General features: G+C 47.4%; 1 protein-coding gene across 10 annotated transcripts in view; it reads right to left on the bottom strand.

Annotated features, from left to right (window-relative positions):
• Nucleotides 1-1276: 1276 nt before the first annotated feature.
• LOC146805867 (decapping and exoribonuclease protein-like) overlaps nt 1277-21576 on the bottom strand; it is a 142175-nt gene continuing 121875 nt past the window's right edge. For 4 of the 10 annotated variants that reach the window (XR_014967923.1, XR_014967921.1, XR_014967924.1 and 1 more), the window contains 2 exons: nt 3392-3838; nt 1277-3300 (listed from right to left, as the gene is read on the bottom strand). Coding sequence is in view for 4 of the 10 variants with exons in the window: in XM_085623196.1 (XP_085479322.1) it covers nt 3715-3838 (124 nt within the window). In the remaining 6 variants the exon portion in view is untranslated. Of the gene's footprint in view, nt 3839-21576 lie in introns of all 10 variants that reach the window. The other 6 variants (XM_085623196.1, XM_085623197.1, XM_085623194.1 and 3 more) reach the window with 2 other exon arrangements.

The raw sequence follows: 21576 nt of genomic DNA, 5'->3' as shown, positions 1-21576 counted from the left end.
CCAACACCCCTTGTCCTCCCTATACCCCTCTGACCCCCCGGCTGTGACTGCTAATAAATAGAACGGAGCACAACTGGTGGCTATGCAGAACTGCAAACAAAGTGACACAAAGCCTATCAGTAAAAACCGCACTTCTATTCGACTCTGCATGCCTTCCTCTCTTCTAAGCTGAGAGGAAGGAGGACTCACTTCAAATGCTTCACTGAAGCATTTTATGGCAATCAGAGAATCAAAGTGCGCGCTGCCTCAGGTGCAAAGCGTAGAGGAAACTCCTATTGTGCACGCCTGCTCATGCACGCTGCTTAGAAGGAACTATGATGGCCAGTAACCTTAGCTGAGAGGAGCTTGGGTGCATGCTTTCTTCAGGTGAGCAGGTGACACTAGTGCCCTAATCCACTACTTTGGATTCTTCTTTGGTACCAGAGCCACACTTGGCACTGTAATGTCACAGTCTAACTTGTACACCAAACTGCGGCATGACTGAGTCACATTGCCCTGAGCTGCAGGGGCGGCTTGTTTGTGACTAACCAGTTGTAGTTTCAGATGTTCCCCTCTAGAACACCCATTCCTTTTCCAAGGTACACTAAATACTGTCCTTTAAAATGCTCGTTCTGAGCTCAGTTTGAGAAACCATGGAATTGGTCAGTGAGACACATCTCAACCTGTAAGGCTTACAGGAAACCCCTGCTGGGGTCCTTTGAGTTTACGGCACCAAGAGCCAGCCATAATTCTCCCACTTGACTGATTTCTGTAAGGGCTTTTATACTACAATAAACGTTTTGCTAAAGGAAACTGCATCTTGAAAAGACAGGCAGAACAAAATAAAAGAAAAGGAGAGGCCAGCATCCTGCTAGTAAATTAAGAGTTTAAAAATGTTTCTAATGCTTATGTGGGGCTTAAAGGAACTTTAAGGCTCCCCTTGTCCCTAAAGACCCACCCCTGCTTGCTGTAGACAGAGACCACTTTGGCTGCCAGAGGGAAGAGATCTTGTTGTACTAGGTGAATCGGTTGGTCACACTGGGGCTGCACTGCCATTCTCTACCCTCACATCTTCAGCCTCTGTTGAGAGATTGTGGCATCTCTACTCACAGACCACATTGGGTACCGTGAGTAGGCTGATGCACAACTGTACCTCAGATTCCCTACATTGAATGATGATAAGTAACGTAAAGCTTACCTTAAGTGTTTGGTATCAAGGTCCCAATTATCCTACCTTATTCTTTCACTTTCTGTTCTCCAGGAGTGCCAAACACCCCTTGATTCAACTCGAGCGTCCTTTTTTTTTTTTAACCAAACTTTATTAGGTTTTGTTTCTTACGGCATACAAATAACAAGGACATGGATCATCCAATCGATGTCATTCCGCATATGTTGTGTACACACCAAAGTGTATAAGCTAAAGAGAATACATACCAATCAGTTGGTATATTTTGCATATAGTTGCAGTTGACAAAATGTCCAGAATAATGTATCAAAGTAAATGTAATTTTGTGCCCAAAAGAAATTAAGTTATAAAATTAGCACACATAAACATCCCGATGCCCACCCTAAGCCCAACTTGTTGTCTGTCTTGTGTAATTGAGCAGGAAGCAATGCCACTATCATGTTTTGGGAGGAGGAGGTTGGGTATGGAGTTCAACTTATGGTTATGACCATCAGCAGGTGTGTCTCTAACTGGAGCGTGTCATCAGCCATGGTCGTTGAAGGTTTGATATTTGGAATGCTGAGGAGGGACTCTGAGTTTACAACCAGGGAGGACTATATATCGCGCAGATGGGTCTCTAGTTGTCTGCGGTCTGGGATTTGAATGAGACTTCAAAGTCATCCCATGTTGACGCGATGGACCTTTTATAGAGTCTGTGGTGCTCCTCTCTCTGTATCAGTTCAAGCTTCCTTCATCTTGAAGACCATCGGCTTCAACTACAAGGTTCTCAGATTCAACCCCAACATAGCAGCTCATACCCTACTGCATTTCAGAGAGAAATGGAACCCTTTGTTCACAGAACATTAACCTAGAAGGCCACTCCTCCATCTCTAGCTCACTGTCCATCATTATAAAGGGTTCCTGCCCTTCTGCTCAATGTTCTATTGAGTGCCAGCTAGCTTCATACTATGTACCAGCCATGGTGGGCATACATAGGTCAGTCTTTCTGGGTCTGCGCTTTATAAGGCAGGCTGCACACAGAACTGTAGAAAATGGACACATGAAGTGCATATTTTAAATGCTAACCTTTTCCTCCCTCTTCTATCCCTCTGCTATCCTTGTCAATCCAAATAACTGACTAATATCCACCACTCAAATTACTTTCATATTTCACTATACTAATTCACCACTAATCCTTATGGGTTCTGGAGTAGCATGCTACTCGCTGAAAAAGCGCTTCGACGCCTCGTCAGGGGTAGTAAGCGCTATATAAATGCAATTACAATATTTAGCCAAAAGCTTTCTTGCCGCCTTTGGTAAAGAAAGTGAGCGAGGGGCTCTGCCTCTGTATTAACCTGCGACTTGATCCATGGGGAGAGAAAAAGAAAACCGTGTTTGAAATCAAGAGCCAAGAGTAGATGGGTTCCATAACATACTTGCATAAAGCATCTGCCTTTCCCTTCTTTATGGATGCAAGGGACTTTGCACTGATGCATTTCACAAAGATGCCTGGATGAGTGGAATAAAGGTTTGTTTTGTGTTATTTTAAAGAAGGGGTGATGTGCTCTTGATTGGAAGGTGATCCGTAGCAAGCCCTTTGAAGCATGCAAGCACTGCGCTGCCAGTGCAATTGATGTAAATGAAAGAAACAGAACCAGGCTTGTGAGCGCCATGCGGGGGTATGCCGCTACATTCTAGCTGCATACCCTCCTCATGGACAGCGTTTGAACAGTACACAATACAAAGCCTTGTTGCTGTACATTATTCAAGGAGTCACTGGATGATGCCTGTTGTGCAGAGGAAGAGGCAATACTTTGTTGTAAAGTGTCAGATATTAAAAACAAGACCAGCCAGCTATGGACTGGACGCCTAAAGTCTTTACCACCTTTGTTTTGGTAATGCACCTAAGGTCCAGGTTATGTTGCCCCATTGATGATATCATGGTACTGCTATAGTGGTATTGATTCTTTGAAGAAGGTATAGGGGTACTGATTCTTTGAAGAAGGTATAGGGGTACTGTTTCTTTGAAGAAGGTATAGTGGTACTGATTGTTTGAAGAAGGTATAGTGGTACTGATTCTTTGAAGAAGGTATAGGGGTACTGATTCTTTGAAGAAGGTATAGTGGTACTGATTCTTTGAAGAAGGTATAGGGGTACTGATTCTGATTCTTTGAAGAAGGTATAGGGGTACTGATTCTTTGAAGAAGGTATAGTGGTACTGATTCTTTGAAGAAGGTATAGTGGTACTGATTCTTTGAAGAAGGTATAGGGGTACTGATTCTTTGAAGAAGGTATAGGGGTACTGATTCTGATTCTTTGAAGAAGGTATAGGGGTACTGATTATTTGAAGAAGGTATAGTGGTACTGATTCTTTGAAGAAGGTATAGCTTCTTGTTGTATGCAGTATCTAAGTTTATCCTTCCAGTAATTGAGCTTTGCGCTGTGGAGTCGTATACATGTAGAATGCAGGCACACATCTGCTTTAAGGCTAGTAACATCTGTAAAAAATAGCAATATTGGCTTTCATGAGTGTGGCTTTGTCTGTGGCTATCAAGATGAGAGGGCTCCGTCTACCAGTGTCCTCGTGACGTCGCAGACTGCAGGTACTCTGGTAACAGAAAGCAGTGCTCCGGGCCTCTCTTGACTGAATAGTGCACATCCTCGTGAGGGTTCCATCTGAAGGTGTACACCACCCTGAGGAAACAAATGATTTGATCATTTATCAGTTGTGAGAAATAACAATACAGTTTTATTAGAGGACACCAGCATCATTTACAAATGAACTATCATTAGTGTGAACTCATTCTTCGTGTGTGTTTTATTATCCTCATTAAATTACCACATGTATATCATCCATAGGGTCTTATTGCTCTGGGGGCTTCCTTCGTTACATTTACACCATTGCCAGCATGAGAGGACCTTATCCTGTTGCACAACCTTATTGAGTCCAAAGCAAGATGACATATTTTACACGATTACAGGTATCACTGATGTCTCCTGCTACATGAACCTGGAAACTCACTGGGATAAAAAACGACACCATTAAAACATTCACGTGGTGAGACTTCAGATCTCCAAACTCTCAGTTTGCGGCTAAGAGTGGCACACGTCAACAGATTTTAACTCCTTCCTTTCTATGATAACAAAACACTACTAGGTCTTAGTAGTGGCAGGGGTGCACCATTTCTAATAGCATTAAATGGAATGGACGCTCTTATACCGCATTGCAACTTCTCATCACATACACTGACCTGTGAACGGGCTCATTCCTACCAATTTTGCAAACTCCCGATTCTAAGTTGTTGGGATTAGAAGTTATAAATGTGTTAACTACTGCCAGCTAGCATTTCCACGTGATGGGCAGAGATTTGGCGCGCGGATTCTGAAAGCCCTGTGGACTACAAGCTGAATGGTGTATCTGATAGAGACTTCTAGCCATAGGTTCCTCACCTTTTGAATATTCTCCAGACATCAGACAGGATCCTGAACCTTTTCAGCAGTACCACTGTGTGCCTGTAGGTGGCGTTGCCCTGCTTTCGAAATGGTGTGCCGAGCCTGTATAGGCACTACATGCACGCACGGATGTCAGTTCCTTTCTTTCTGCGCCACCAGATGCAGATCCCTAGCTCTCCCCATCTCGCTTGAGACATTTTGCTAAAAAATAAATTCAACTGTGCTAGGGATGTCGCCAACAAAAACGACCAGTTGTAAGCCCTGTAGGGACTGCAAACAAATATCTGATGATCCTCTTCAGGTGTCTGCATTGCCTGGGGTAGAGTCTAGACTCTAAGGCCTGCAGTGACCGTGCGTTGATGAACCCGAAGGCCAACTGGGACTGCGAGGCAAACTGTAAATCATGAACTTCAAGAAGACCCAGTAACATGACTGGTCCAAGTCCTGATCCAAGTCAAAAGTATGGTCCCGCTTGTGCTCTAAGAGGTGGAAAGCTGGTCCAAAGGCCGATCTTTGTTGAAATCCAAATTTTTTAGTAAGTTTAAGAAATCGAAGCAGGACTCTGCCCCTTTTCGCAGTCACCTGAAACGCTTGGGGGCAGCACCGTGGTTCTCAATCTCGCTCCCTAAGTCTGTTGACTTTCAAGCTGATCCTGCAACTGGTTCTGAGTTTCTGGGGCCATCAGCCACTCCCAAACAGATCAAAGAATTTCATGAGGCCATACTCTGACTCTTTGAACCCTTGTCCACTCCATCTGGTGTGTCTTTGGGCTCCAATGAGCCAAAAGACCCTTGTGCTGAAGTACCACCAATGCCATGCCCTCTGCGCCAGTGATATTCTCTAAATCCATCACGGCGCTTCTGGCTCAGTCAGGCTCCAGTGCTGTGGTCCGCCTGGTTCAAGGGACTTTGACACTGGTGCTGAATCAATCAACGCCAGACAAGAGGATATCTATTGTACTCTTGGACTCCCAAGTCGGCACCAGTCCAATCTCTGCCGAAGTTGTGCCTGCCTGCTGTTGAGACGCTGCTTGCCCTTTAGATTTGCCATCTCCTTGAGGGAGAACACAACCTTAAACTCCCTTTCTGGCACAGACTCTGACAATGACACTAGTGAGCAGAAGAATCCTGCATCCAGGTAATGCACAGGGCTACTGAGTCCTTGGAGAGGAAAACGTGTTGATGGACGTGTTCCAGTCGGGGCAGACTTCTTCTTAGCCCCTTCTGCCGTTTATTGAGGCCCTATCGAGCACCTGATTGGGGGCATGGGCCAAACTTTGCGGTCACCCACATGTCATCGCCAAATTGACCAATACCATTGCCCTGCCCTGCCCTGCGTGGCCCTGCATTTTTATCCCTGCACCCCTTCCAAAATGCTTGGTGGTGCAGATATCCACAAGAAAAGCTAACCCGACCAACTTCCCAACTATTCTCCCCGATAGTGTCAAAACGTGTTAAACCCTTAGGCAAATGAGTATTTTCATCCACCCGTTTTGGCACTCAAGTCCGTGAATGCTAGCTGTCTGTTGGGGTGCTGTTCACATGCTCTTTGGGATTCTGTGGCTCAAGTCCTCCCAGGTGTCCTTGAGGCTCTCACACCTGTCTTTGCCAACTCCATTCAGGTCGGGCAGGACGCTGACAAGTTCACAATTCGTTGTGTCTTGGACACCATTCTGCAGTCCATTGGCACCTGTGTTCCCATGTGCTGCCATGCTAGGCTGCGTTCCACCGGTGTCTCAACCAATGTTCAGTTGTCTCATGGACATGCCGTTCGATGGCACTCGTCTGTTAGGAACAAGGCAGACTACGCTCTAGAGCAGTTAAAGATAAGCAGGGCCACAGCTTGCTTCTTGGGCTCACCTGCTGCACCCCACTAACCACATTGGACCTACCACTCCTTTTATGATTTCAGTAGATGTGCCCCATAGTGCCAGCCAATCCAACTCCAGCGTGACGCCTTAAACTTTTGCAACTGTGGTACCCAGCGGACAAGGCCAGCAGAAAGCCATCCTTCTGGTTGAGCATGCCAGGTGGCATATACTGGCTCGGCAGTGGGATCTAAACTCTCAGTGAGCCTAAAATCGGAGGGGACTTCTCCGACCACGTTCATATTTCAGAGGAAACTGCAAAAGATCTGGAGTGGTGGTTGCAGGACTGCGATTGTTTTATTGTCTGACCCCTCTCAGAACTGAAGGTGGTGACCAATGAATTGCTTCTGGGTTGGGATGGCCATCAGGGGGAGGCAAAGGTCTGGTGTCCGGGGAAGGCCCAGTACTATCTTCATTTTAGAGCCGAGGGCCATCCACTTGGCATTGAAAGCCATTATGGTTCTATCCATCAATCCGTCCATCAAGGGGAAGCTGGTACATGTTCTCACAGACAACACCACTGCACCGTTCTGCACAAACATGGTTGGGTGGGGTCAAGGATCCTCTACCAGGGGGCCTTGCTCCTCTGGGAATGGCTGGACCACCAAGGGATATTCCTGGTGGTGAACCATCTGGCAGGCTCATTAGATGTCATGGCAGTCAAGTGCAGCCGTCGGTGTCCAGTGGATCACAATGGCAGTGAGGCCTCTTCCACGAATGGAGGGAACCTTGGTTCGATCTGTTCATCACCACAGAGAATGCGCAATGTTAGCATTTCTGCGCATTGGAGTTTTCAAAGTGCCTCTCGCTCTGAGATTCGTTTTGTCTCAAGTGGAACTCAGGACTCTTGTATTCCTTTCCGCCGATACCATGCCTGCCCAGAGTTCTCAAAAAGATCAGAACCGATTAGGCCCAAGCCGACCTTGCGGCCCCAGATTGGGTACGGAGAGTATGTTATCCAGAACTCCATCTGTCCTCCTATCAGGCTGACCTTCCTCCAGAGGTGTTTGATCTCATATTTCAGCCAGGCGGCTCTCAACACAAACTGTATAAACCTGTTGTTGGGACAAATTTGTGACTTGGTGCAGTACTCAGCAGATAGACTCGCTTCACGCCAGGTTATCAGATGTTTGGTGTTTTTTTTTGTCCCTAGCAGGGCAAGGCCTTTCACTTGGCACAGTTCAATGGTGCCTTTTGGCATTTTGCCTCAGTCTGATCAAGCCTCTTAAAGTCTCCAGTTGTTATGAGATTTTTGAAAGGGTTGCTGCATTTCTTCCCTCGATCTCCTATTGACGTGCCACAGTTAGACCTTAACTTGGCCCTCACTTTTCTAATGCACACTCCATTTGACCCGCTTCACAGCTGTTCTTGCGGCTCCTCACCCTCAAGATGGTGTTCCTCAGTGTCATAACATCGGCGTGGCATGCAAGTGTGCTTCAAGCTGTCTATCATTCCACCATAAACCACCTTCTTCCCAGTCTAACTGGTCTGCAGAGTTGGGCATCCTTTCTACCAAGAGTTGTCACGCCGTGCCGAGTTGGTCAAAGCATCAGCCTGCTGGCATTCTCTGCTCTGCCTCACTCCTCTAAGGAGGAGGATAGACTTCACTGCTTGAACTCTAAGAGAGCACTTAGCTTCTACGTAGATCTTACAAGGTATGGATGATCAACTCATTGAGGGGTTCGCTGGAGCGGAGAAGTACAAGGCTGTGCAGAAGAGAAGCCTCTCGCACTGGATCGCGCTCTGCATTAAGATCTGCTAGAATTGGCTGAAAGGCAGCCCCCAGAAGGATGGCACGCTCATTCTACCGGGGACCACTACCACTGTGTTGAAACGTTGAGCCCCTGTCCTAGACATCTGCCAGATGGTTACATGGGCATCTGTCCCTACTTTCATGAAGCACTATTGTCTGAATAGTCTGGTTTGCCAGGTGGGATATTTTGCTCACTTGGTTCTGCAAAACGTTTTGGTTCAAAAGAACAAGTCACTTACCTCTGGTAACACTGTTTCTGGTATAGACTGTAGCCGCAGATTTTCACTGACCCTGCCATCCTTCAGGTTCAATAGTTGGACTCTACCCATTAATAAGATCACAAGTCTAGGACTTCGCTCACTGGTCACGCCAGTGTGCTTTTGGGGCTCTGTGTCTGACAGCGCAGGCTGTCTTCAAAGCAACTGGTGTCAGCATGCGGGTGTGGCACATTTATAGGCTCTGTACATCATTTCCAGGCCGGAACCATGCCACCTAGCGGTGCAAAGAGGTACTGCTGAAAAGTTTACGGATCCAGTCTGATGCCTGGCAAATACAAACAAGCATTTGCAATGCATTCGGTCTCGTCTTTGGTACCTTCTATGCAGCACATTGGCCTGGGTGCCGAAACATCTACTGTTCTTTAACATGGAGGGAAAGTAGGCACGAAACCGCATGACACACCAGGTGTGGCAACACATGGAGAGAAATATTGCCTTTCAGCTGGAAATGGTATAGTCCAAAGCTCTGTTTTTAATTTTAAATCAAGGTCTTTGGTGGTCATATAACTTAAACCATAAACCAATTTGCAATGTACTGCAATAAAATCTTGAAATAACTTAGAATTTTGTCCCAACATCATCAAAAGCTCTAAATCAATGTGCTTTATGCGTGTCAACCGGCTAATCTTCAAAAACATATGAATAACTTAGGCAGAAATGTCAAGCATGAATCTCGGTTTATCAGTGGAACATCAAACGTTTCCTGCTTCACCAAGACCTTACAAAAGTTGTCCAAGCGCTAGTACTTTTCGGATTAAACTATGGGAACAAAACCCTCTAATACATTCCAAAAATTCACCAGGCCCCCACTAAAGCTACTTTGCACACAGCTATGTGTCTTATGACAGGGATCATACGCTTCAAGTACATCACTGCAATCCTTGAGTTGCGATTGCCTCCTCAGGCCAGATGTGCACACACACATGCATGCTTAGTCTGATCAGTCTCCGAGCCAGGAAGCTGATGATCTCAGGGGGTCTCGCTAAATGGATGGCTCCAACATTCTCATACTGGAAATCTCTTTTTCCAACAATACATACCTGTACTAGTCATTTTCTGGCCTTTCCAACCAAGGGGCATATCTACAAGGTGGCGATGGAAAATTATCGCCGCTTTTGCAGCTGTTTTTGGCTGAAAAACGGCGATAATTTTATCGCCTAATTAGCAAGGTCACGCTAACACGTGAAACCTTGCATTAGCGCACGAATTCTTAACGCCCAGCTTTGCATCTCTAATGAGATGCAAAGTGGGCATTCCTGACCTGACATGACAGGAGAAATGTCGCTAAGCGACATTTCTCCTATCATCAAGCCCCACGCTATGAAGCATAGCGGCAAGAAAGGTAGCGATAACCCCTGTTATCGCTACTTTCCTTACGCCTTCTTCAGGACTGACTTAGCCATGATATCCTGTGGAAGGTGGATATCATGGCTAAGTTTGTGGGGCCCTATCAACAAGCTAACGCCACATTTGGTGAGATTATCGCTGGGTTTCCAGCGATAATCTCACGTTAGGCAGTTAGCGCTAGGATTTTTATCGCTAATGAGATAAGCGTTGCTAATAGCACGCTATCTCAGCGATAAAAATCCACGTTAGCCGGCGATAATTATCCTAGCGCTTAGTGTGCTTAGCGATAATTATCGCCGGTTGTTGCTGATATGCCCCTAAATCTGTAATCCACTGCCTCTGGATATCAGCACCATACCTCCTACTCTCCGTTGAAAAGAGGTTAAACCCCTCCCCTGCTGCTATCACTTCCTCCTCCGCTCCCTTTTATTACTTGTTTCCACTCTGAAGCCTGTAGGTGGATGTTGTGCTTGCTGAAACCTGAATCTTACTTTTGATTGGCTCATGTAAAGACCCTAGATCTCAGCGTCTTCTTTGTTTTTTGCGGTACTGCTTCTTGTCGTATTTTCATCAAACGTGTAAATCGTTTTGATTTGCTTTTCTTTCACTTTTGGAAGCTTACATACAGGCCGCATGTGGAACTGAACTGCTTCAAGCAGCATAGTTTAACAGTTTTGTGACAGTGGGAAGATAATTTTTTGAAAAAGAGGTAAACTTGTTTCAAGTGCCTTGCTGACAGCATGGCGTAGACCAGTGTCATGGCGCATCACTGTACATCTTGAAAGCACAGGCGTGGAGTGCCCTCCGGTGGAAAGGGGGCACAGTGCACAGCATTGTTTTTACAATCCTGCAAACCTCCTGTGTCTGATGCTACATACACCTCAGCAATGCGAGCAGGGGCGTAACACAGGCCCCCGCATCCCCCGCAGTGCGGGGGGGCCCTAAGTTCCAGGGCCCCCTGAGCACTGCACTAAGGCCGGGGAGCGCCTTGAGTCCAGAGGGGGGCCCTCCACATACCTTGCAGGGGGGCCCCCTCAATTATCGTTACACCTCAGGAATGCGAGCAGGGGTTTAACACAGGCCCCCCCATCCCCCCGCAGTGCGGGGGGGGGCAAACTCCAGGGGGTCCCCTCAGCACTGCACTTCGGCCAGGGGGCTTGTGATAGAGTCCAGAGGAGGCCTCTCCACGTACCTTGCAGGGGGGCCCCCTCAATTATCGTTACACCTCAGGAATGCGAGCCTTCCGAGCAGCCTCTGGTACAAAGCGTTCCCACGCAGACGTTCTTGGAAAACCAGTAAAAATAGAAACACTATTCAATGACACTAAAATACACAATTTCCATCATAAGCACGAATCCGTTTAAGTGCGTGCCCTCCACTCTGCCTCTTTTCAGCAGGCAGCAGCGTGCAAGCCAGCCTCTGCCCTCAGGCCTATGGGTGACTTGGATTGAATGAAAATCGAGGGGCACGCGCTCTGCTTCATTCCTCGTGAGCTGGACGGATCACTCCTATCAGCTATGAGGCGCCCCCTCGTGGTGGCACTTCACCCTGCTTACTCCCGGGAATGGAGCCGCAGTGATGAAATGTCCTGTCACTCAACATGAGGTGCAACAAGCATTTCACTTACATGCTTGTAAAAATAGAAATATGCTTACCTGTTTGATTAAAAACAAACAAAAAAACGAATATGTTTAACAACAGCCTGGATAGTTCTGCGGCATATCTTAATTCACTGTGTTTTGCAATACACCTGAAAAATGTGTTTCAGGCTTGTAATTGTATAGAGGCTGCCATCTGGCTCCCGGTCGGAAAGCGGGTGATATTCAAATCCCTCTGCATAGCCTTCAAGGCCCTTCATCTTATGGGTCCTGAATCTATCAAACAACTCTTTCAACACTACATCCCCTCCAGGACTTTAAGATCCTCCTCCCAGGCCAATCTGGTTGTACCTATACAGTGGCGTAATGATAATTGAGGCCCCCCCCCGCAAGGTACGTGGAGGGGCCCCCTCTGGACTCTATCACAAGCCCCCTGGCCGAAGTGCAGTGCTGAGGGGGCCCCCTGGAGCTTGGGGGCCCCCCGCACTACAGGGGATGCGGGGGCCTGTGTTACGCTCCTGTACCTACATTCACCAGAGCCACCTGCGGAGGCAAGAGCTTTGCAGTAGCCACTGCCAAGCTCTAGAATTCAACGCCCCTCACGCTACAGACCACAAACAAGCATTTTCAATGCAATAGGTCTCGCATTTGCGAGAGTGTTAGCTGTTGGCATTGTAAATAACAATGCCTTTTATTTATGTGTTTTTAAAAGGAACACACATATAAAAGGCATTGTTATTTATAATGCTAATAGCTCAAACTCTCGCAAATGCGAGACCACTTTAATGGTGGCTGCGCCCCTTTCTTTAGACGCTGCTCGCCCCTATTCAGGTTACAGTGAGCAGCGTCTAAAGAAAAGGACGTGGCCAACATTAAACTGAAATTGCGTTACGGGGTGCTTTCACCCAAAAAGAAAAAATAAATAAATAAAGGTTCTGTAGCGCTGCCGCTAAACTGAAAGCGGACCGCGCTGCAAATTAAATAAATAAGTGTGGCCGCTATAGTGAAAGCAGACCACGCTGTAAATTAAATAAATAAACACCACCGCTATAGTTAAAGCGGACTGGGCTGTAAATTAAACACATTCATTACTATTAAAAATATAAAAGTGGGCGGCGTGCTGCCTTGTAGAAAATCACGTTATTAGTGGAATAATGTTAGATCATTAATGAAAATAGTGCTCACAGCTTCTGTAAAGCAGACAACACAAGTAAAAAGTTCAGTTCTCATGGGAGGTTACAAATGCAGACAAGGCGATACCAAGGAGAGACTACTAAGCCTATTTATCGATCAAAAGCAACGATTTCAAAAGGACAGTAACAGGAGCCAATTGAAAAGATGAGTGGGAAATGAGCTGAGCTTGTATTCCATACCTGAATACAGCATGCCTCGGAGAGCAGCACATGTGCTGCCCAGACTCGACCTAAAAAGGAAACACTCAAAAGGTGATGGGAGGCTGCTTGCAATAAGTCTAGCCATTGGCAACCGCTCAGAGTAGCACTCCAACTCATTGTTTCTTTGCTCACCATGCTACCTCAGTTTGGACCCAGTCATAATATGCAAATCAGCATTGACCCTGCACCTTATGGGAGCAGTCTAGCCTGAACTTCCAAGCCAGCTCCTTCCTGAACCGGAACCCAAGCAATCCATTACTGGGTTTGCCTTAGTTGCGGGCTCATCAGCCGGGTATAGATTGGTTCCAGTAACAAGAAGGATAGGACCTACTTCTGGGCATACCCATGCCATTTAGGGAGGTACATGAAACACTCAAAAGGTGATGGGAGGCTGCTAGCAATAAATAGAGCCACTGGCAATCGCTCAGGGTTGCACTCCAACCCATTGTTCCTTTGCTCACCAAGCCACCTCAGTTTGGACCCAGCCATATCCCAATCAGTATTGGCCATGCTCCTCGTGGGTACAGTCCAGCCCGAACTGCCAAGCCAGTTCCTCCCTGAACCGGAACACAAGCAACCCAGGACCGGTTTTGCCCTTGCAGGCATCGGCATTTCCCTGGGACGCTGGAAGGGTGAGAGCGGGCTTCGCTCCTCAGGGGACAGTTTTGTTCCTAGGGGCCATTTTATCCCTGAGCTGGGAGGGCACGGTGTTTTTGCTAATTGTTATCAGTTTAAATGCACCCACTGCACAGTACCTTTTATATTAAGCAGATTTCAGGCAACCATATAAATGTCAAGATAACTCTGGTTATTAATGTTCTTACTGGAGCAGTATCAGAGTTTTGTCTAGTGGTAGTTTTGACTCAACTAAAGTAGCACAGAGTGTTAACATGCCTGCTACAAAGAACGTGTACCATGCAGATCGCAGAACTGTATTTTATGTGGATAGCTCAGTGGGCTACTACTTCTGTCATAGATATCCTCTTGTTACTTGTTGTTCATAAGTTAAAATCGTAATGTGGTACTGTGAGCTATGAACTGCCATCAAAGAGCCACAAGCAAACGGCATGCTACTGGTTAGAAAGTTATGTTTTTACCCTAGTCTGTCATTATCCTAATGTTGCAAAAAAGTTTGGGTAGAAATAAATTATTAGTATTAAGCCAACCCTGCCAACTGAGTTACGTTTTGAATACTGAGCGTGTGCTTCCCCAGACCATGAACTCTTTAAAAAAAAATGTAATTAATAATAATGTTTACCAGTATGTATGTATGTCATTTGAATTCTACAGCTTGTAGTCACCTTTGGCTTAAGTAACATTTTCTACACACTTATTACACATGTATGATTCATTTTCTGTATGTGTGTGTGTGATGTAAAGTTTTCCAACACCCTATACTGATATGAGGTACTAGAAAACAAATGAAATACATGTGAGAGAGGGACAATGGAATCTGTGGAGGAGGAGTTTGTGGGGAAGTGTCCAAAAATGTTGCACCGGCTCCACCTGCCTTGCCGCTTATTGGTGTGGAGGATGCTAACATCGCTCGAAATGTTCTTTCATTGTTCTTTGAGCTTCTTAGCAGTGCTTAACAGTGAACGTGTACACTTATGTTCTATTAAAATTCATATTTAATGCTTGACATCTTATTTTTGTGTTCTCCCTGGGTATCCTGGTGCACCATAAGGTCATCTTTGCTATGCTTTAAAAACTAATACATTTGAATATATATAGTTTTAAAAAAAAGTGTTATAGAATGCACTATTTTTGCCACGTTTTTTCAAATTCTGTTTGGGAGGTGGGTGTACACACTCAAACTGGTCTTGTAGTGGCCAGGCTCGCAAACTGTGCACCACAAGTGAGCTGGTGTGACAAAATTTGCAAAAGCCGCTCTTAGTTGCTTAATTTTTTGGGTGTGTGTGTGGGGGGGGGGGGGGGGGGGATCGGGAGCTTTATATAGCGCGAACTCAACCTGAAGGTATCAGTGCACTTTACATGAGCACCAGTTACGTTACAGACGGACACATTCATTTTTAGGCATGGTGAGATTAAGTCATTTGCCCAGAATCACAGGTTGTTGAGCATCCCTGCCGAGACTCGAACCCGGTTCCCCAACTTAGAAGTCGACGCTCTAGCTGCTAGGCCACATCCTTTTGTATTGCTGCTGCTACGAATCGGTGTAGGAGGAAAGATGCAGTTGTGCATGTTGCTACTACAGCCTACCAGTTTTGGATAGGTCTGTATGCTGCTGCACTAACCACTAGTACACCGACTTGAAGGATGGCACTCCTAGTATCAGTGAGTGATATCCAGGCCTTGCAGCTCCCGCCCTGCCAGCTCAGCATTGTGCTCCGTTTCATAAATCGGGATATTTTTATGAGCAGGAAACAGAGTATTATTAACGCGCACGTGTAATTTTATAAAATGATGTTCCCGCTGTGTTTTATCCTTTTCAAATATAACTTCTGTTACCGCCCCCCCATTTCCCCCACTCAGATTGCATGTGTGTCTAATAGGTCTTTGTGTGTCTTTAAGAAGGTCAGGATTGTCTCTGTGTGTAACTGCTCTAACAATAGCGATCTGTGACGCACACAACACATCTTTTAGCATTAAATTAATGCGTGTTACTACCCAACTAAACCGATTTGTCAACCTTGCCATAAAGAAGAATTAATTTGAAATCTACAAGGATTCAAACTGCTTCCTTACATTTTACATTCAGTTGTTCGGGTGTTTGCGTAACTCACGGAACCACTGTACTTGTTTGTAACTTGTGACCTTCAGTTCGAACAAGGGTATGTGCTACAATGCATTTGCAGGACTGGGTTCCATACATTAAGTAGACACCTGTATTGCACACCTTACATTGATTTCGATGCTGCAGAATCAGTCACCATCTGAGCAATTTAGTGATTCAGACAGATGACTGAGGCCACACTCACATCTCAGCAGCACGTGCTTTAGCCACTCGTGTCATATTATCAGTAGTACGCCTTGAAACATAAATCTCCACTACAGGAGCCATATTTCGATAATATTTCTTAAAATGCAGGTTACATGTGACCAATTAAGTAAACCAGCACAGATATAATGTCACTTGTTTTCATGTTACCAATTTCCGTGAGGTAAAGTTTGACGTATAATACACAAGCATCAGGCGCGCAACACCCATTGGACTCAAAGGGCTTCAGCCCCCCCCCGTCGTGTGCTGCAGCCCGGGATGAGACACCTTCCCGGGCAAAAAAGCAGCCGCACCCGAGCACTTCACAGGTCTTTAAACGACCATTTGCATGTTAATGAGGCCTGGCTGTTGTTTCACCCCTTCTAAGAGCCCCTGCAGCTCCACTCTGCCAATTGCTTAAAGTTCAGCCCCCCCCGAAATTTTTGCTCAGCCCCCCCCGAAATTTGGCTCTAGTTGCGCCTCTGACAAGCATTGGCATAGCCAATAGGTCTCGCCTTTGGGACCTTATTAGTGTTTAGCCATGCAACAGTTGCATAGCTAAATACTTATAAGGTCCCAAAAGCGAGACCTATTGGCTATGCCAAGCGGCCGTGCGGCCGCCAAAGTGATCGCGATCGTGATCAAACATCAAAGCGGCCGTGCGGCTGCGAAAGTGAAAGTAATCGCGGAAAAGCACGGCACACGCACCCACGCACATGAACTGTAGCTCTAGGCTGGCCTGGTAGCACTTTTTGGAGCCCTCTCAAAAAGTCTCGCCAGACCAGCGCATGCGCTGGGTCAGGCGAGACCTAAAAATGTGCTGACCTTTCGCAAGGCCCATAAGACCTGGCTGTTTAACAACTAGCTACTATCGCTTCCTGTGCCATACATTCCGTTGTCTGGTGCTCTCCGTACATTGGACTACCCCCCTGGAAGTCAGTGCCTAGACACCTACGGGTGGGTAGTGCGCTTTAGAAATCTTTATTTCATTTCATTCATTGTCCTGAGGTCGGTATTGTAATGATATTTGTTTGTACAGTTTTGGCTAGTTCTTCGAAGTTGTAAGGGATGGAAACGACCGGCTCTAGTCTCAGAAGAATGCATGCTGGGAGTTGTAGTCTTGTCATATCCATTGGCCTTGTGCACTAGGTTGCACTGAGTTTTTCAAAGCTCAGGCCTGGAAACGAGGTTTGCCAGGAGACGTGGAATCACGTCCCAAAATATAAGTATTGTATAGATCATGAATATTCATTTTTTGACAAATTAAGGGCAAAAAGAGCAGGAAAGAACGCATGCAAAAGGACCTGGTTATCCAACCCACCAGGTATTCCCTTTCCTACCCTCATACAGCTGTGACTTTGAGTAGACTTCAAAGGTGTTCAGCAGTTGATTTCTTTTGAGGGTGATTAATCGACAAGCCTATTTCATTTGAATGTAGCCATAAGAGGCATGCATCAAACAGAAAATCTACAAAAAGCTCAAGACCAGGAGTCCAACGTGGTCACTTGTTCGAATATTGTACCAAAAGTTAATGTTTCAAATGAAAAACGACTACCAAGGGCCAAGACAAGAGTGAGACGTGAACCAAGGCGTGGGGCTCACACCTAATGCGTGATATCACGGCGTCCATCTTATAACATTAATCATGCATAATTAACCTGCGGTACATTTGCGTTAAACCTCATATTGTGAAAATCATTTTAAACCCATATTTAATATAGAGGTGACTCAAAGCATATTGAAAGTCCTACTTCTATTGTTGATGTAAGCACAGGGGAGCAAAGGTAATGTGATCATTGGCCAAGGAGCTAGAAGCTCTGAAACGTGTCACGTGCTGCCTTTAATGAAATAAACACACGCTGCGAGTATTAAGCCGAGGATATCGGAACAGTGGATTGTAGTGGTGTTGAGTTAGGGGTTCGATACCCCCCGCCCCCCTGCGGACTCGCCGTCACAAGAGGCAGGGAAGTGAGCGCATCAGGAGCTGGAATATGTATATAACTGTAAATCGACCTGTTCATTCCCCAATTCCAAACATCTGTAACAGCCAAGACCAGATGTAGTCTGAACCTCATGTACTGTCTGCATGCTATATCTAATGTGTTCTCTCTGTTTGTGGATGCCTAGTGAGGAGTTAGAAGTGAGTGCAACATTCTGACCCTACTACAGTACAACCCCCACCCCCCTTTGGAAGTGCGCCCTTAATCTAAAGTCATTCTAAGCTCTAGGATCATAGTCTTCTGGGCTCCTTACTGATCGGATATCAAACCCAAGGCTGCGGCATTGGTTGCTTCCTCCAGTCTCCCAGCATTGCGTCTAGTCTCTCGAACGGCCTTTCCTAGACCATAGTTGGGGAACAAGATGGAAAAGAACCTGTTGGCCGTGCTAATTCTGTTACGCTGACCTGCTGGGCTCTCCGAAATCCCAAAAGTCCGCTGAAAATCCACCCAAAGTTTCTTTCCAGACACACCGGTGGAGTTCTCCACCATGAAATGAAGTCACTCAGCGCGGCAGCTTGGTACCGGCACAACTAAAATATGGATATCTCCACAGATTGAAGGTGACTAGTGGTGCAAGCTTGAGCCCTGGCCAAGACATAAACCTAGACAAAGTGAAAGCATTATAGTGTGTGGTGCAAGTCTTAGGGTCTAAATCCATTCTCCATGCCGGCTCACCGGATCCCACTCTGGCTGTCCCGCCTTACCATGAATGGTCTGAAGCATGCACCAGTGGCAGAGCGATTCGCAGCAACTGTCAAAGTTTCGAAGGTCGAGCAATGCCCCTCATCCTTTTCTTAAAGGATCATTAAACAGTTCATGAAATGATTCTTCAGGACCTGCAGCCGCCCTGGCGCCCGCAGGGTGCCCTAGAAGGGTGGGCCTCTAGTGCCAGCAAGGCACCAGCCCACCCTCCTTCCTCTGATTATGGGGACCCCTCAAGGCGGAGTCCCCCTACTCTGGCAGCCAGGTGCTGTGGCGTGCAGGGCGCGTCATTTCCGGGGCGTGAGGAATGGGGGGGTATATAGGCCTCCCCCACCCTCTGTCCTTCCTCTTTTGCGCCCTTGACACGCCGTCGTCTGGTCGCACCGAGTTGCTGCCATTTTGTCCTCTGCTGGACTCGCGGTTGTCTCGCGTAGGTCGGCGTTGTGGTGGCTTCTTCCCTCCCCGCTGGACACGCTGCGTCTGCAGCACGCCTGGGCCTTCATGTACCCAGGAGCAGGGGGTCATCGTTGTCGTTGTGCGTGGTGAGTTTGGGGGCAGGGAAGAACTTTGGCCTTTGTTGTCAGGGAGGCAACGCCGTTTTGGGCCCGAGAGCTCGTGTCCTGCGGTCCCTGCTTTGGTGTCTGTTTTGGTCGCAGCCTTCCTCCGACCCTCGTGGGAGTCGCGGCAGGAGAATCTGGGAGCGTGAGTCGCCCTATCCACTCCTTCCTCCGCTTTGTGCCCATGTGGGGCAGTTGATTGTCCCCTGCCATTGATGTCCGGCTGTTGGGACGCTTTCTGACAGATTTCCCATTACCACCCTCAGCTAATCCAAGCCCTAATTTCCGCACACGCACTCTCGAACAAGTTGATTTCTCTATCAATGCGCTGGATGGATTATTTGGCATAACGCTTCCCACAATGTACTGGCCGGCACTGTTGCTTTAAAAAGAAATGTAAATATAAATGTGGCATACTTAAAAGCAAATTTTTATTGATTCCGGCAAATGTGTTTATTTTACAATCATTTCTTCTTTAACAATGCACTTAGAATACATACATACAGAGTGCCATTTTAAACAAGCAAGATGTCCAGCTGTTGGGACACGCCACGAAGCGGCACGGTAGCTCAGGGCGGGTTATACGGGCGCATTCAGTTTCAGACTTCTGTTAAGTAAAGTTCCCTCCGGTTGCCCCTGATCCCTGTCGAGACCCGCACACGATCTGCGAGTCGGGTCGTTAGGTGGCAGCAGGTTGGGGGCTGCAGCTCGGTCCTAATGCTGTCACCGGTGTAGCGCAGGCTTGGTTACTGGATCGGTGGGGGTTGGGTGTTGCATGCACCGAGGTTGCAGATTTGATGGGCAGGAGTTGAGAGGTGAGTGTTCCTACCGAGTGCAGTGCATTTTCTACCTGCTACTGGCGAGCTCATTCCTGACCGTCGGCAGGCCTCGAGGACTTGTTGCGGTGCTGTGGGGAAGGGAGCAGCAAGCTTTGCGGTGCTCCCTTTCCGGGTCGGTGTGGCAGACCGGGGCCTCGGCCCACGTAGGCTGGAAGTTGCGTGGTGGGGGGGAGCCCCACCACGCAAGCCGCTAGGCTTCTCCTCCGCGGTTTTTACTGTATAGTTCAACATCCAAGGTCACCTGTTGTTTTAGGCTCATGTGTAGCGGGTGGCTTGATGTGGCGGGCGCGTGCTGGTGGGGGGCATAAGAGCACAGCAGGAGTCCATGAGGGTGCCTGTGCCCCGACGGGCCCAGACGCCCGCCTGCACCGGAGTGGGTAGGCCGGTTCCCCCTGCGAAGTGTCTGCATTGTTGGCTATCCCCGCGGCACCGCTTGGTAGCTGTTAAGCAGCCAGGTACCAAAGGGGCACAATGGATGGTACCATGCGGCCAGGAACGCATAGTGACACTCACCCCTAAGTCTGTGATGGTTTGTACTAGGACTTCCCCAGATTACAAGGGACGCGCCCCTTGCATCGCCATCCGATCAGTAGATGTGTCCCGGCTGGGCTGGGTCGTGTTTTGTGGATACGCAGCCGGGTCATGCTTGGCCCCCTGAGTCGGCCCGGTCTTGGGCCCCCACTGGTGCCGCGGACGCGCGATGTCCGGGTTTTGGGACCGCAGCCTGCCTGGTTGGCTGTGGGACTTCCCCTCATCTCGTTTGGGCTGCGCTTAGGGCTGTGGGGCCGCAGTGCCGTTGAGGCATGCATGGTCGAGCGGGTGGCATTGTTGTATGTGGCACAACATTTGATAGCATTCTTCTTGTTCAGGGTGATGGACACAATGGGTGTGGCATAGGTTTATTAGCATGCACACATTGATGTCGAGCATGCTGGTCAAGTAGTGGTTTGCACTCGCTAGGGTGGGGGGCGGCGACTATTGAGCCGGCCACCTTGGATGGGCAATAGTATTGGGGGTATCGTAGCCGCACGGCGAGGCGGCTGCCCCCATATGCGAGGGGGGTTATGGACAAGCCTGTAGGAGAGTAGGGTCTGCTTTCTATGTTCACCCCCACTTTTTGCTTTTGCTTTACTGGTTTTCGACTTAGATGTGGCTGTGGGCCTGCTAATCAGACCCACAGCCCTGCTGTTCTCTCTCTAAATTGATACTATGTACTTTAGGTGCATAACCCATTTGGATAGGGTCACCTTATTGGCCCCTGTACAGTGTATCTTAGGTACCCAGGGCATAGGTGTACCCTAGGCCTACCAGGGGCTGCAGCATGTATTATACCACCCCTGGCCTGGCCTTCCATTATGACACAACTGGCTGATCACTCAGCTGGGGCAAGGTCGTGTAATCACCCCTTGCTTTGGTGTAGTATTCCTATACCTAACGTACATATAGACACATGTGTACCTATCAGCCACTCCTATGGCAGGCCTTAACAATCCTGGAGGCAGAGTGCTTGGTAACATGTGAGATGGTGCTCTAGCATGAGCTGAGCCTGTCTGCAGCTTTCGGAACCATGTCCTTATAGCTGTTCTATGATAGAGCCTACCATATACTCTTAAAGTGCCTTATAATCTTAAACGGTTATGGTAACTATGGATTGGCTTTATCAAAACATGTCGTGTAAGGTGTCTAACACTTTGGAATAATAC

Source organism: Triturus cristatus, chromosome 8 (assembly GCF_964204655.1).
Source record: "Triturus cristatus chromosome 8, aTriCri1.1, whole genome shotgun sequence".
Taxonomy (NCBI): domain Eukaryota; kingdom Metazoa; phylum Chordata; class Amphibia; order Caudata; family Salamandridae; genus Triturus; species Triturus cristatus.
Note: the sequence above shows the minus strand (reverse complement) of the source record. Positions and strands in the feature narration are given on the sequence as shown.